The sequence below is a fragment of the Rhinichthys klamathensis genome, unplaced genomic scaffold (assembly GCF_029890125.1).
Source record: "Rhinichthys klamathensis goyatoka isolate OS25496 unplaced genomic scaffold, OSU_Roscu_1.1 h1tg000161l_1, whole genome shotgun sequence".
Classification (NCBI taxonomy): Eukaryota; Metazoa; Chordata; class Actinopteri; order Cypriniformes; family Leuciscidae; genus Rhinichthys; species Rhinichthys klamathensis.
Window position 1 is genome coordinate 2,861,817 of NW_026606695.1, and position 17,343 is coordinate 2,879,159.

Sequence of the window (17,343 nt, forward strand, 5' to 3'; positions counted from 1 at the left end):
TTAATCTTTCCCTGATCCTCCTCTCATCCTCTCCAATACTCTACCCCTCATATCCCCTTCGGCCTTATCCATCTACTCATGCTCCTCTGAACATAAAGAGTACAAACTATCTTGCAGATGAGTCCCAAATGTGGTTACATTATTCATAAGAGTGAATATTAGACAGGCATTACAAAACACTTTGACAAGAGGCTACAGCACTGATTGGAAAAGCTGTTTTTCTATGTTTATTGACAGAATAAAATGGCAGTGATTCATTTTTATTAGGCCTGACCTTTATTCAAAATGACACATGGTTGCAGTGTGTTTGTGCACAACAAAGAAACAGAATATGAATACAATGATTGTTTTCAAATATTTTTCTAATATAATATAATGAACGTTGACAGTCAATCAGAATCCACCCAACTTTAAAGAGCTAAAGCATTTAAAGTGGCAGATGACATAACTGCAGCATATGCTTATTATAAAAAGAAGCTTGTCATCCATTGGTGTGGGCACTAAAATAGTTCTCATTGTAGTTATCGTTCTCGGTGTGCGCAAGCCTTTACTGCATATACTGTACCTATACCTTTATTTCTGCATATTAAAAGTGCACTGGGTGAGTAAACTGTAACAAAAATTAAAAAGTTCTATTTTCTATTAAGTATTTTAAACGGTCCGACTCACTGTGGTAAGCCTACAATGAATGACTGATTTTGGATCGGTTGGATTTTATGGAAAAATTCAGGTTTACATCTTTCGCCTTTTCGTGTTTATATCATGTTCGTAAACAGGAAAAAGAATGTCCAGCTACTATGGCAGCGGATATGCAACTTGCTCACACAACATGTTTATCACACGTCTGCTATCAATGATCATCAAATTTATCCATGCAGAAAAGCTGTGTTGAAGCACAACTGATGTTTCTTTTTTTTTTTAAGTAACTTGCAATTTTATGTTTCAACCACAGATGGAATTATTATTATTATTAATTGCAATTTCTGCACTTGAGGTGTGATAGAGTTAAGGTTAGGGACAGGTTTCATAGTTTGGTTAGGTTTACGGGTTGGTTAAAGTGTGAGGGATGAGATAACAAAAATGATTTAAGCTGTAAATACATGAAGGTATTTTTTACAATGTGAACACATGTATGTACACAATAAATGTATTGTTTCAAATGATTAATTTAAATATTAGTACATAGTAGCTAAACACACTTCATATAAAATATTTTGTGTCAAAATCAGAAATCACACCCTTCATCCTCAAATCAGTTCTGATAGCCACACATCCCTTACAGCACTGGAATGAAACACACATGAACAATACTTCAGTAAACACTGAAAGCATGGTTGGCAAATACACTGTCCCATATGATTTCCATGCAGAGTTTGGTTCTAAATGTCTTCACCTTGTAAATAGCCTAAGCAGAATCAGATCACACATGCACTTAAAGTGGGATAATGTGTTTCTCACAGGTCCTGTTCTCAGGGGAAATACATGCTAAACCGAGATGAGAAAATCACTTTAAGGAACAGGCTGTGTCACTAACAGTAAAACGAGTTTAAAGAACAGACAGTACAAGCTCTGACAGCCTGTGTGAAGGAAGTGGGATATCATCTAAGAAAGCAGATAGCAGGATGAAGCAGATATACGTACGTATACAAGCTGACAAAATGTTTGAAATTCCCCACAGAAAATCCACCGGTCTGAAGCAGAGAGTTAGTGTCCAAGCATGAGTGGGCTAGAAATTACTCAATCAAAAGGAAAGGCAAGAGACATTTTCCCCCTGAAAAACAGAATGAGCTCATGCAAATGCTGTGAACTTTTGTCCAATTTCCGCTTTTATACGTGTTTGGTGGTGGCTGATGGGGATTAATGTTGTGCAGTCATACTGTGGTGTCAGAGCCAAAGCCTGATCTGCTGCTTATAGCAGTTAGCACCATTATAACTCTCATTTGGTGAAGCTTTTAAATTACGTCCAAACAAGGAATGAATCACACTGGCTACCAGCATTTCTATGTTCAAAACTATGTTCAATTCTGGTGCAACCACTAGTTATCGTCAACAACAAAAAGAAATGTGAACTCATGTGAAATCAGTAGTTTGGACTACACGAAAAACATGTTTAATTTCATTACGGCTTTTATAAGGGAATCATTCAGGGTTGTAGACTAGAAGTCTAATTGACGTTTTGATTGGCTAAGGTGAGCTCTATTTTCCGTCCCTTGCTGTGTTGACACAAAAATCTAGAACAATCCCACAGGAAAGCTTTATTTTGATGTCATTTGTTGACCTGGTTTATTTTGGCTCTGGGTCCTGTAGTATCCACTCAACCCCTGGACAACAAATCCCAGGCTTCTTTGAGCTTTCACAGGCACATTCTCATTTACAGTAGGATCTGGCATGCTGCACTTGCTCAAAAAACACACGTTATACCTGTGTGTGTACACACTCAGAAAACCTTTAGGGGTACAACAACTTGTCACTGGAGCAGTACCCTTAAAGGAATTTTGGACCTTATCTAAAAGGTTCATAGAAGAAAGGTTCATCCCCTTGTGTGTTTCAGGGTACTGGTCCAGTGGCAAGCCGTTGTACCCCGCCTAAAGGTACAATGTTTGCACATTTTTTTCTGACACAGTACATGCTTTACATGTCACACTTGGGTCTATAATAAACTCTATAGCAAAAGAGTTGTCAGATGCAGCTTGAAGAAAGCTCAAAACATAGAAGCATCTCAAATAATCTTTTAATATCTTGTTCATGCGAAAATGCAAGAGTATTTAAAAAATCTGCTGCGGGACAAAAATAAACAGAAATAAATTAAGATGGTGCTGCTACATTACAACAGAGTGGTGCAGGGATAATGTCAAAACCTGGAAGACGAATTCATCACTGGTTCCCTTGAGATTTTCCCATGGGGTTTTTATAATGGGTCCGTGGTAAACATAACTTGACGATACCCGAACGTTTTGCTCTACAGAGTAAACTTCACACACTCATACCCCAAACGTTCTTATATAGTTACTTATTAAAAACATTTAAAAAAAACAAATAAAAAAAACATTCGATATGCTTGTGTGTAACGTTGTAGAGCAAAACATTCGAGTATCGTCAAATTATTTTTACCACAGACTTTATTTCACTCATAAATTGAAAAACCCCATTATAAAACCGCATAGGAAAATCTCAAGGGAACCAGCGAATTTGACTGCCTGTCAAGACTTAACAAATCTGGAGTTTAAAATGATATTTTCTGGGAAAATAAAGATAAAGGTGCACTTGGCATACCATAAAATGCACACATACACATAATTATTAAATTAAGGGAAGATAATGTCAATCTGACTGTACGTTTTTCCTCTTATTACACAGCTACTTACCAAATAAATAAATAAATAGTAATTGGGTTTAAATAATTTCATCATTACATGAGAAGAAAGAGACCGCAGAGTGAAATGAGAGACATGAAACTAGCACAGCTATGTAGGAAGACTGTTGCCTGGGACAACAGTTAATTAACGGTCAGTTTGACAGTCATTATACAAAAATATTCAACCTCAGTATGCCTCAACTGACTAATTAAAATCAAGTATTTCAGCGAGCCATGTAATAACCACTGCTTATACTTAGACAAACAGTTTATACACACACAATAAAGAAGAATAGAGACCAATGCTCTTTAGATAACTTCCAGGATCTATTGTCCCAACAACAGTACTGACAGGAAAGTGCACTTCATCCACTTCCTGTCACAGCTAGCACACAGACTCTGTGATGAAAAGAGATCTGTGAAGGTGTAGATGAATGAGAGTAACAGGAGAAGTAGATATGGAGGGAGTGAGCTGTCAGCTCGTTCCTCAGGGAAGGACTCGCATGGGCCTGAACACAGAGGTCAAAGACAGACAAAGTCTGGAGGATGCCGCAGCTCTAATGTGCTGACAACAGGATTTAGGCATCTAAAGTTTGTCCAACACAAAAGAACAAGTTCTGCCCTTACACTAACCTACTGAGGCGTAAATAAATGACAGCTCAGTAAAGGGTAAAGCAAGAAGGGACTTCTTCAGAGCTTCTTACTGTATATAGATAGAGCAACATTGCTTATTTATGACCGTTTCCAATTATTATAATGTTTAAAGGGATAGTTTGCCCAAAACTGAAAATTCTGTCATCAATTACTGACCATCATGTCTGACTTCTGTTCTGTTCATCATTGAAACACAAATATTTTTTAACATTCTCTCATGTTTGTCCATTAAAGTTCACACAACCAAACGTTTCATGCATCAAAAAAGACAAAAAGACAAAAAAGCAATCGATTTCCGAAAGTCTTTTGAAAGCAATCGAAGTCTTTTGAAGAGACAAGATCATTATATGATGAACAGATTTAATTTAGGCTTAATTCACATATAATTGATCAACGCACACACACTCCAGAACAAACTGGTCCTCATGCGTCAAGCTACTGATTTGCAGAACAGATTTTTAATTGTTTCCATTTTTTGACACATTAATAACTACATTATTACTAGACTACAAACATAAAAACATAAATATTTTATTTTGATGAATTTATTAAATATTTTAGGAAAATTGTAAAAAAACATTGTTAATATTTAATTGATTATTTTCATTTCTATTGCTTAACTTTTTGTTTTTGAATTTTTCTCACTTGAAAATTTTTATTTGAAAAGTAAACCATTAAATAAGTTATTGTACATATTTAGCAACCACTAAATGGTGCCATTGATTGGCAGACCCAATATTTAAAAAAACGAAAAAACTGAAAGAAAAGTTGAAAAGTGTGATTAACACCAGTTAAAAAGATGAAATTGTTTGTCTATATCTTTAGACTGTAGTATTTGTATAAGTTTGAATTGTGATTTTATTAAGTATTTATCTTTTCTATACCTCTATTCCTAATGAAAAAAAACAAGTATCATAGTGGCTGCTCAAATATTGTTCATCTCCTCCAGCCTCTAGCACGGTATACAGGCTCGAGACGGAGATAAGGTGCAATGAGAGACAGAAATGGAAAGATCACGTGCAAGACAAGGTATGTGCAAAGAAGCAAAGTGTGAAAAGTCACAAATAAAGACTGTTTTTGTGAAAGTGTAGGGATGGACAGAGAGAGAGAGAGAGAGAGAGAGAGAGAGAGAGAGAGAGAGAGAGAGAGAGAGAGAGAGAGAGAGAGAGAGAGAGAGAGAGAGAGAGAGAGAGAGAGAGAGAGAGAGAGAGAGAGAGAGAGAGAGAGAGAGAGAGAGAGAGAGTTTGTGCTTGTAAGCAGCTGGCTTTTGCTGGAACATATCTGTCAGTGGCAGGATCAATAGATGACTGATAAAGACAGAGGTTTGGCAGAAGTCTGAACGCACACTGGAAAACATAAGCACAACACACACACATATGCAGACACAGTAGTTTAACCCTCACTTCAGCTCTCTCTTCTCAGGCATTTAGACTGTCAGTCAGGCTGTGTGGCCGCCTGGACTCAAAGACTTCATTTAGAAACTCGTTTGCATAAAAAATTATATGAAGCTTAATTTTCTCTCCTATTCATTTTACATGCATAATTAGCCAGTGAGCTCTGGAAGCCTTCCATATGAGTGTGTGTGTGTGTGTGTGTGTGTGTGTGTGTGTGTGTGTGTGTGTGTGTGTGTGTGTGTGTGTGTGTGTGTGTGTGTGTGTGTGTGTGTGTGTGTGTGTGTGTGTGTGTGTGTGTGTGTGTGTGCTTGTGTGCGTGCATGCGTGCGTGTGTGTGTGTGTGTGTAATGTTTGAGCAGAGAAACTGCTTGTGTATGTTGTCATGAATATATGTGTTCAGTTTCTGCATGTTTGCGGGTCTGTATTCCAAACTGGCATTGTGTGTGTCTGTGTAAAATACAGTAAGTGAGTGTGTCATGGTTATTATTCCGCATTTGTGGGACTAAGCAGGAATTCAGTGCTGAAATATGAACCCAAGGGAGAGTGAAAACTGGAATGGCAAATGGGCACCAGCTCCATGTCTTGAGCTTCAGCATGTTTTGTGTGTGTGTGAGACTGTTATGAATCTCTGTGACCCAGGATCACTTTCACAGAGGTGTGTTATGATTCCATGACCAAGGTGTGCTTCACACACACATGCAATGGCACACAAAACAGTACATTCACATGCAGCATTCATATTCCATTAACTTTGTCAACCAAAACATACTGTTTTTAAGTTATCAACAGTGCAAACTATCAGCGTACACTCTCAAACTCATTATTAAATATGACAGATTGCAACACAAAAGCTAACGGTGTAAGCTCACAAATCCTGCTTCAGGAGAGAAGATGATCTCCTATCTCAAAGAAACCCTCTGACAGACGTCCTCCTGCATTACTGTCTGACCTCCCTGTCGCTCTATGGAGCGTCTTATACTTCCAGCAGTCACGGTGGGTCTCTGAGTTTAAAATATTTAAGAAATGATCCTATTAAGCGCTCTGTGTCAGTCATGGCTCTACAAAGAACATACAGAAAACACAGGATCGCTAACCCTACCTGTTTTTCCTCGGAAGACATCTAGCCTCTCCATAATAACATCCATAGAAGGAAGGAGAGTTAGAGAAAGGAATGGTCTAGTGGCATAGACCTCTAGAGTTACCAAAATGTGAGTTGGGAGTGAGAAAGAGAGGAAGGGAAGGCGAGAGAGAGGCAGGATACATGAGCACTCAGTGTTTTAGGTCGTCCCCCTCCCCACTCTATTGTCAACGCAGCACTGCTTTTTCCTTCCCATGCTTACGAGTGCCTTCCTGTCCTGCTGGAGGTGACAGCCAAACAGCCAATGAGACGTCTGGAAACGCTCACAGGCAATCACAGCAGCTATAAAGCCAACAAAGTCCAACAGCACTGAACATTAACTAACTACTCAAGCAAAACAGTTACCAGGGTCCAAAATTAGCATTCGTCAAGTCACAAATAGGAGTACAAATTGGCTTTGGGGAGTTCGTTGCCTGTGGATAGTAATTTTATATAAAGAAATGCAACATAATATATAATGCATAACAAACATCTGCTGTGGTACATCCGTCTTCTAAGGACAAAACGTAAATAAGAATTCTAAAATATATATATTGTTCAAGCAAGAATGCATTAAATTGATCAAAAGTGGTAGTGAAGACTTGCAAAATATTTCAAATAAATTCCATTCTTTTTGTACTTAAAATATTACTCAATAGTTTCCACAAAAATATTAAGCAGCAGCACCACTGTTTCCAACATTGATAATAATGTTTCTTGAGCAGCAAATCATATTAGAATGATTTCTGAAGGATCATGTGATCATGTTATTTTAAATTGTAATATTTCACAATGTAAATCTTCACAGTTCATTTCCCATCGGCAGGTGTGGCAATGGGGAGTGAATTTTAGACCCTGAACACAATATTATGATTTAAGATTGACAAAATGAAAGGGTACATGTTGTATGGTAAAAAAAATCTTACATTATTATAAAATAAATAAAGACACAACACAAATGCTTATAAATAAATAACAAATAGCCTTCATAATATGGCATTGAAAGTTTCAGTATATGACTGCTGTGCTATCTGACCAACAGCTGTGTTTATGTGTCCAAGCTGCTTGTGACATGCAAGGTCAAAAACACATGGATTAGGTCCACTATCTCACATACACAAAACCAAAAACACAAATATTCACAACAGATTAAACTGTGTTTTTGTACAAAACAATCAGATCCGATAAACCAGCGGTGAGAAAAACACTCTTTCAACTACGGCACATGCTGTTCTGGTCTAATTCAGGTTTCAGTGTGTGGATGTGCATAACTCACAAGTATTTTCACACACTTCTGTTAAGAACACCAGATGTGTCTGCTTGAATGTTGAGAATTTCTGTTTATAGATAGATGATCATTTATGTGGTTTTATGAGGTAAAGTGAACTAAGACGTCTCAGGGGTTGACACAGGAACACTGAAGCAGTGTGGGAAAATACACACGCACACACACACACTTATACAGGCAGTATCAAACAGGCTTTCAATTGACTGGCAATACCACCTGTCCGTTGCCATGACAACAACTGGCCAGTCTCACACAGCAACACACAGCTCTCTCTCTCTCTATCTGTTCATGTCAGGGTACGGCCCTTCTCTGAGAGCATGACGTCAGCGTAGGCGAAAAAGTATGAATGAAAACAATGTGTGTATAGAAAGCAACGTGTGTTCAGAGCACTGTGACCTCCAGACATTACACAAACACACATATATCGCCAGTCGTTTTGCAGTTGAATATTTGAGCACTAGAACTGTGCGAGACCATCAATAACTTAGATCTCAGACATCAGACTGCAAACTCAGAGTGGCATGAATCAGAAATAAGAACCAGAATTGTAATACAAATTCACAATAAGGAGGATCACTTCCACATTGCAGATTCTGAACAGTGCAAATATAGTTATTGCGTATTGGAAACTGGATCCAGAATCAGAACCTTCCCGTGATTCAGATTCAGAAACTTCCAGTACGCTGAAAAAGCCAACACTTTAAAGCAGACACTGGATCCAGAATCAGAATTTGAAACAGAAATTAAATAAGATTCAGAATAAGAATCGCTTTATTCTGATCACTATGGAAGCTTGTTTCTGCCACATACGAGTTATAAAGTCAGAATTGCGAGATATAAACTTGCAATTGCATGTTAAAAAGTTTATATCTCGCAATTCTGACTTTTTTTCTTAATCTCGCAATTCTGACTATTATACACAATTGCAAGTTTATATAGGAATTCTGACTTTATACAGTAACTCGCAATTGTAATAAAATGTGAGCTGACTTTTTTCCTTCAGAATTGGACTTCAAAACTCGCAAAGTCTATTTATCTCACAATCCTGACAAAAGAAGTCAGAATTTCTGATATTTTGGAAGATAAAAAATCAGAAAGACAAGATATAAACTCGCAATTACAAGAAAAGATTTCAAAAATTTAAGTTTATATCTTGGAATTCTGAGTAAAAAAGTCAGAATTGTAGGATAAAAAGTCACAATTATCTTTTAAATGTTTTTATTCCATGGTGGAAACAAGCTTCCATATAGATCACTGATTTGGAACAATCCCCCCCAAAAAAAGCTTATTGCCATTATATACACTGGATGCAGAATCAAGTATCCGTAATCAGAATCCAAAAAGGAAACAGAATCACGTTTTCTTAATTACTGATTCAGAACCTTCCAGTACTCCGAAGAAAAATCACTTAAAGGTGCTCTACGTAACTTTTAGCGGCCTCTAGTGGTGATGTTTCAGATTGCAACCAAATTTCACAAGAGCGCTCGTGCTCGAACTCATAGACAATAGCGTCTATTATGCAAATATCTCGGCGAATACTTGACGGATTCGGCGAGCACCGAGCTCGTTGGGACCATCTAGTCGAGCTGAAAAGAACCATATAAGTTCCATAGTTTTTGGTGGTGTTTTCGCGGAGATATTAGCAGAAAACCATCGGGCGCGCTGCAAAATTGCAGACGCCGGTGACGTCACGATCTCCGAAGAAAATCGCTCGTATCTCTGGAACGCAAAGACCCTGAGAGCTCAAATTCGGGGGAGGAGGTCCCAGGGGAACCCTTGCCCGAACGCTAGAGTGGCGGGCCTCGGGGATGCCCCCTACCGGATCGCCGTTCGCTGGGACCCCCGATTTCGAACGGCTATAACTCGGGGAGCCGGGCGAGTTGGTCCTCGGGGGTGGGCTCGTTCGAAAGGCCCCGTCCAGCACTACGAACGATTAGAGTCTTGGGAATATTGATCAAAGATTGACTGAGATATAAGCCGATAAACGTGCGCCTTTAACCGGACGTAACTCCCTGACCGTCTACAATAGACTGTATATCATAGATATAAGGAGAGAGGCTCGGGAGTGTGCATGCACGTCACATCCGTTGGATTTCGCGGTAAATCCGACCCGGAGACTTCACATAGAAATAGGAATACTGGCCTTCAGAGGTAATAGCAAAACTCGACAAGTGGATCATTTTAATGTGTGATTAACCCCTTCACACACAGGCAATAAAAAAGGATTCATTTTAGTAGAAAAGTTACATAGAGCACCTTTAACACTGGATTCAGAATTAGATTCAGAATAAGAATCACAAACAGAATCCCTTTATCCTAACACAACACTGATTCAAAACCGTCCAGTTAAAAAATAATGCCACACAATGAATGCTGGATTCATAAATTAAAACATATTTGGGAACCATCCAGCACAAAAACCCAAAACAAATACACTGCATAATGAGTTCTGAATTAAAAACCAGCCAAGCAACATTAAAAAAGCCAACACTGCAAGACAAAGAGATGTATTTGATTCTGCTCCTTAAATATCCCATGAAGGCACCTTGTTTTAAGCCCCCTAAACACTGTTTTTCTATGTCTAGGATGTTCTTGAGAGAGCGTGATAGTGTTATAGACATATGTTTACTTGAACCAATATAGTGTGCATGCGCGTGTCCTCTCTAATTCACAGATAAGAGATAGAGTGACAGCTCCACATCTCCACACTCCCCTTCTCCCTCTCATCTCCCCGTCCTGATCGTCTTCTCGAACTGCCATCACTCCTCATCTGTCTTAAACCTCTCTCCTCCCAATCCATTTACCACCACCCCTTTCCCCTCTCATCTCCATTCTCTCTGGTCCTCTCTGACTCCGGCTGTCCTCTGTGTCCGTGTGGGGCTACACAGTTCTCAAGGCTTGCCACTTCTTTGATGATTTCCTTTTCTCTCTTTTTTTTTTTTTTGGATAAAGGGAAGAAAGCGCAAGAGGTTTCAAAGAGCTCACAGTGATAACGAGAGGGTGAACAGTGGTTTGAAACCCAACGGTGACCCTGACTACAGCAGCAACACTGATTAGTCACATGAAACCAGTCACAGACACTGATATCCTCTCACATGCACACACACAAGATGACATGCACAACACCTGAAGTGACAGTCAAATAAATCTGTGGCACTGTGCAGAGTGCATGTGCGAGAATGCGCGTGCGAGCAAATCTGTGCACACATCTAATTGTGACACAGGTACGTGCGTGTGCGCTTTACCTGTTGCCCCCTTGGTTTTATGCCTCCCTTTTGCCCGGCGTTGGGAATTGCCCATAGTTCCGTGTTTCCTGTCCCAAAACATCACCTCATCCCAAGGTTGAAGCCACACAGATTGACAATGACTGAGAGTGTGTTGGTGCGTCTATGTGCGTGAGCACGGCAGCGCAAGCATGTGCGTGTGCCCGCCTGACACGGAGCAGTCGGCGAGACTGAGTCAGTTTGTTTGCGTGAACGTGAGTGTGTGCGTGTGTATGTGTGTGAGTGTGAGAGAGAGAAAGAGAGCATGCGCCCCATCCAGTTCCATTCCAGCCAGTCAGAGTACAGGCTCTGCGTTCATTTCATTGAGAGCCAGGGAAGGCTGAACGGATGGATGTAGGGAATGCCGAAACGAGGAGAGGGATGGAGAGGGAGAGAGGGAGGGTGTACATAGAGGAGGGAGGTGGATGCTTTATCACCGCTGAGTGATTCTGAGAAGAGGTGGAGCTGCTGCAGTTGGAGGGGAAAAGAGAGTGGGGCGAGAGAGCATGAACAGCATTTTCACATGCTACACTGTGACCATCTCCAAACCATTCTATCGGTCTTATTCAAAAGAGTTCCCCCAAAAATTAAAATGCTGCCATCATTTATTCACCCTTTATGACCTTTATGACTTTCTTCTGTGGAACACAAAAGGATATCTTTTTTTGCATACAATGAAAGTCAGTAGGGTTCAGTGTTTTTTGTTGTTGTTGTTTTTTATGCTAGCCTATGGACAAAAACCATCTCAACCCAAAGTCTCAACTGCTTGTTTACATTGTCGCAAAATGTAAACTATATTATTCAACAGCTCTATATATAAACTTGGATATATTGTTACGATGTGGTTTTGTGTCCTGTCATGTTTAGTGGTTCCCTGTCTTGTCATTAGTTTTCCCAGGTGTTTCCCATTTACCACGCCCCCTTGTTATCCTATCTAGCTCGTGTGTCCCTGATTATTTAAGCCCTGTGTTTCAGCCTTGTCTTTGTGAGTTCTTGTTTAATGTTTACGTGTATGTTGGTTGTTCTTGTATCCTGTTCCCGAGTCCTGTATCCAAGTTTAGTTTGTTAAATAAAGCGTGTGCTGCATTTGGATCCTGCTTCATCTCTGCCTCAACCGCACCACGTTACATATATAATATCCAACTTGATCCACATACAGTAGCCTACATGATGTTTTATTTGATGTACATTTACATGATGTACATAAATCGATATCCAAATATATACAGTACACTCATGTTAAGCGATATATACTAAATAGCAAATCTCAACTGCTTAATTGCTTGTATCATCGCAAAATTAAATAATCTTAATTGAATGAAATAAAACATCATGATTTTTCTGTGAAGCTGCTTTGAAACTGTGTATTGTGAAAAGCGTTGTATAAATAAATCTGTCTTGATTTGACTTTTGTCAGGAAAACTGTTTGATAATTGTGCAAAATAATGTGTTAGTGAAAATGTTAAAATAAAAAAATAAAACATTTGTGTGAGGGTTTCTTTTTGGGATTATGAGGCAGAAAATATAATTTATGAATAAAAACAATTGAGAACCATGATAGAAAAACGGAAGTAGCAACATATTTTCTTCTGTATCAAGACGTAGGCTATATATCTGTGAAACGGATAACGAAAAGACAAAAATGTAGAATGGGGACTTGGTTCTATCCACTGGTTGTTGATTGGATGGAGGCAGATCTGAATGTGAGTTTGCAGTGGATTGTAAAAAAAGGGTGGGGTTTAAGCAGACTAAATGACTGGAGAAGTGCAGCATCACCTGAGAGAAGTCTTTAGTTTCAATGGAATGTCCATTTACAACATCTTAATTCAAAATTACAAGGTAAAAAAAAACAGAAAAAAAATAAACATGCATGGATGAATCGTTCACAATAAGATCAATAAACCTGCGTTTAGAAAATAGATAGGGTGAATTTCCATTTCATCCCAACTTTAACCTTGTTTTCATTTTTCAGATATTTTGTAAGTGAGACTTCATTGAATTTGTTTTAAATGGTCATTGCTTTCGCAACACTCAAGCACAGTCATGTGTGTGAGATGAGGGTGGAATGATAGAGAGAAGGATGAGCAAAGATGCGGCAAACAGGGAGAGAGTGAGGGGAAAGAGAGGGAGAGAGAGAGAGAGATGAGAATCACAAGAGGCAGAGAGCTGGAGAGGAATATTGAGAGGAGGAGAGGTGGAGCAAAGAAAGGAGACGCTGTAAGTAAAAACAGACGCTATAAGGCGAGAAAGGCAGATAGCGAGTAAGAGAGACTCATGGTGAGAAAGGTGTTGTAAGGCGACGACAGCGATCTCACCGACAAAAACAAACACACAGGTTATGATGTGTGTGTTAAAAAATGTGTGATTGGTGGAGGAAGGATGCTTCCCAAGGACAGATGACTGTCAGCCCACTTTTTCCTGAAAAGGAGGAGATGGGAAATGAGGGACAGAGTAATAAATAGCGGAGGATAATAAACGAGTGTAAAATCCTGTTATGAGCCTAGGCTGCGTGTGAGAGCAGCTTGCTGTCCGAGCTGCTGACTGGCTGTGCGCGCGCACACACACACACACACACACACACTGCAGTGGAGAGGGCAGGTCCCTCCCTCTGCAGACTGGAGGTTTAGCATTCAAAGCCACAACACTGTTCTCCATTATCAATTCATCACAGACATCTGTCTGGTAAACATCACATGCCCGCCCCTTCACACACACACACACACTCACACACGCTCACACAGAGGTCACATCCACAAATATGTACACTCACCTGCTCACACAGACCAACAGATGCAGTGAGATCGATACAGGCTCTCATGCATTCATACTTACGCAATTTAACACACACAGATGCAGCTGCCTTCTTGCAAAATAGATATAAGACCAGAGGGAAGAGAATAATTCCATATGAGGCTTAAAACTCAGCAATAGAATATTTATAAGAACAGCAGACCTGGCATAAAAGAGGTCTACACACATTTCTTTCTCTCTCTCTCTCTCACACACACACACACACACACACACACACACACACACACACACACACACACACACACACACACACACACACACACACACACACACACACACACACACACTGCATGCAGCAGCACAATGATTAATCAACAGAGCACACACTCAAGTGTCCACAGCCTGCTTTGTGCATGTTGATAATACACGCCCGCACACACACACACACACTGTGATATGATGTCAGCACAACCCCCATGACATCATTACAAGTAGAGATGCAAGTAAAGGTCATGCTACTTCTCGCCTTCATTACACCTATGGTTTGCCTACTCTGAAATCCAGACTGAGTGGTCAGCTGTGGTACTTTGCTATTGTTATTTGAAGGAATTTTCAATAAAAGTTCTTTCTTTTTTTACTTGAAGTCATCATGAAATTTAACCTGTATATGTGTGCACACACACACACACACACACACACACACACACACACACACACACACACGCACACACACACACACACACACGCACACACAAGTTTGTTTCATATTAGTGAGGACATCTCATAGACTTTCATTGTTTATAAAATCAGGTTAAATAATATTTTCTATCTCCTAACCCCTGAGCCTAGCTAGCCCTCACAGCAACTAGTGCACATCAATGAAATTTAAACATGATATGGGCGAATCATCAGATTATTACATTATGTCACTTCTCAGACATTCCATGACCTGACAAATGCTGATTGAACATGTACAATCAGCTATACCAAGTGCCAACCAATGCCAACAGAGGTAACACACTGATCCAACAAAACCCAACAAAGTGTCTTTTACTGTCGGTCTGCATCTGTAGGTGCAGTTTGAATTGGTCTCTATACTTCCTTTAAATCTATTCTAAATTGAAAAATGTTTATATTTAAGGTCAAAGTCATTTGTCATTTACAACACCTAAAACATACTGTTTCCCTTACACATCCATATTAAATTGAACCTTAAAAAAACTACCCACACCAATATACACACACACAAAGTTCTTTCTATGTTTTTCCACATAATAAAACCACAATTTATAATACATTTCCACTGGAGTGGATTCAAATATCTTTTAGCTCTCTCAAACATTTATAATACACCCCCTCCTACCTGGAGGCACTCTCCCCCTCAAACCCAGACATACGACAGCCAGGTTTACTCTTTCACCTCAAATACCACGTCAACTTTTCCAGGACCCTCTGCAGTGATCAAACAGTCTTCCTTTAAAAACAGGAGGGAGAGGAAGGAAGGGGCAGAGGAAGTGCTCAGGCAAAGACTGGCTCAGTTGTTGAGCACTTTGCACAGGGCAACCTGAGGTCAAACACACACACTGACAATAACATTACCTGAGTAAACACACACTGCTCCATTACACATACAAAAGACTTTTCATAAACTATTCATGCGCATTCATATGCACTCTGGATGAATACTTATGTGGCTGTTATATACAGTGGGGTCCAAAAGAATGACATGACACCACATTGAAAATCTGTAATTCTAATTTAAGCCTGGAATTCAACAGGATGTTTTAGGATTTTGAAACATTTAAAACTAAGAAACATGTTGAAAAATGAATAATATACACGCACATTTCTTGGGAACTTATCAAATAATTGAATCACATAGTCATAGATCATGTGACTTTGTGCATACGGTCTGATTGAAGAGCAAGATGCTTTTTGGATAATCTCAAAATCATGTTAGAGAACATGATCATCAGGTTTGACACAAACTTGTGGAGGTCATGCAGCTGGAGTGCTGCTGCCATTAAAGCAAAAGAGAGACAAACCAAATACAGTCCTGTTACCCATGTACTTACTATGTACTTATTATAGTAATTACAATTACTGGGTAATAACTAGGCACTAACTCTGAACCTACCCCTAAACCTACCCCTAACCCATGTACTTACCTTATATTAGCCAGTACTTTCTAGTACACTGTAAGTACACGTAAGTACTGTACTGTAAAAGGAAGCGTTACCTTATATTGTACAGAAAACATGGTTTTACCCAGCTAACAAAAAGTTTTGCTAACGTTCCCATTAAGTTATGCAAACGTTATTTTGAAATGTTCTCTGAACGTTTAAAGCTTGGTTATAGGAACATTAAGGGAACATTCCATTTTATAATTCTGCAAACATGAGATTGTTACTTCTGAATGATCTCTAAACATTCTGAAACAAGTAGAAACAAATGACGAACATCCAACTGAAACGTTTCAGAAAAAAAAATCCCATGATCGATGTATAAATAATGTTTTTGTGCTAACATTTTGAGAACATTATTAAAGACCAGATAACTTTAAACAAACATTTTAACCACTGTCTGGAATAATGTTTGTTCATAACTTTGAGAGAACCTTGCCAGAGCATTAGCCAAAGTTCTGAGAACGTTCCCGGTTAAGACAAATTCATACAGCACCGACATTACGCCGACCAATGCAGACAATCACCAGATTACAGGAAGTCACTTTTCAGACATTCCACGACCCTTGCGAAAACAAGCTTTGACAGAAGCCAACAGACACCAACAGGGGTAACACACTGATCCCACACTGACAAAATCCGACAAAGTATGTCGGCATCTGTCGGTGCAGTGTGAATTGACCTTTAGCAGGGTGAGGCTTGTTCACACCAAGAGGAATATTCAGTACGAAAATTCAGTGCGATAAACATTTTAAATTGAATGAATGGCTGCGTCTGTACAGACCAACACTAACATTCGTATGCAGTTAATGTCACATTGACTGTTTTTATAGAGCTGTTTAAGTGCCAGGGAATAGCAGAGAAAGAATCTAGAACCGGCTACTTGAAAATTAAAGTCACACAGGTTTGGACTGACATGAGGGTGAGTAAATTATGACAGAATTTGGGTGAACACTTCTTGTGCAATGATGACTCTAACTGAAACATCACACAAAAACACGGTTTCACATCTCACTGATCACAGCACTCGCTCGCTGTTCTTTTCACCCCATTATATCAAATGAAAACAGATGAATTTTTGCGATCAAATGAGCGAGATTTTAATGAGGGTCAAAATCATCTGATATTAAATATGTTTGAAGTAAAAAAGGCTTACGACCACCTAAAATATGTCCAGTGCTGAATCTGCTACTATTGATTTTCAAGTGTAACTGGACATGTGCTTATATAAGAAGAGAGAAAAGAAGACTTGAGATCTCATGGAGAAACCGTAAGGACGATTAGAGCTCGTACAGTAACAGCTGTCTGACTGCTGACTGACCGAGCTGAAAGTGACAG

At 39.3% G+C, this 17,343-nt stretch overlaps 1 protein-coding gene across 6 annotated transcripts in view; it reads right to left on the reverse strand.

Annotated features, from left to right (window-relative positions):
- Nucleotides 1–17,343, reverse strand: part of nhsl2 (NHS-like 2) — a 75,789-nt gene that overhangs the window by 26,504 nt on the left and 31,942 nt on the right. Inside the window, exon 1 of one of the 6 annotated variants that reach the window (XM_056258950.1) lies at nt 11,054–11,197. The exons of the other annotated variants lie outside the window; for them this stretch is intronic. Within the exon in view, the coding sequence (XP_056114925.1) occupies nt 11,054–11,135 (82 nt within the window). The 5' untranslated portion in view covers nt 11,136–11,197. Of the gene's footprint in view, nt 1–11,053; nt 11,198–17,343 lie in introns of those variants that run through there. 6 annotated transcript variants of the gene reach the window in all.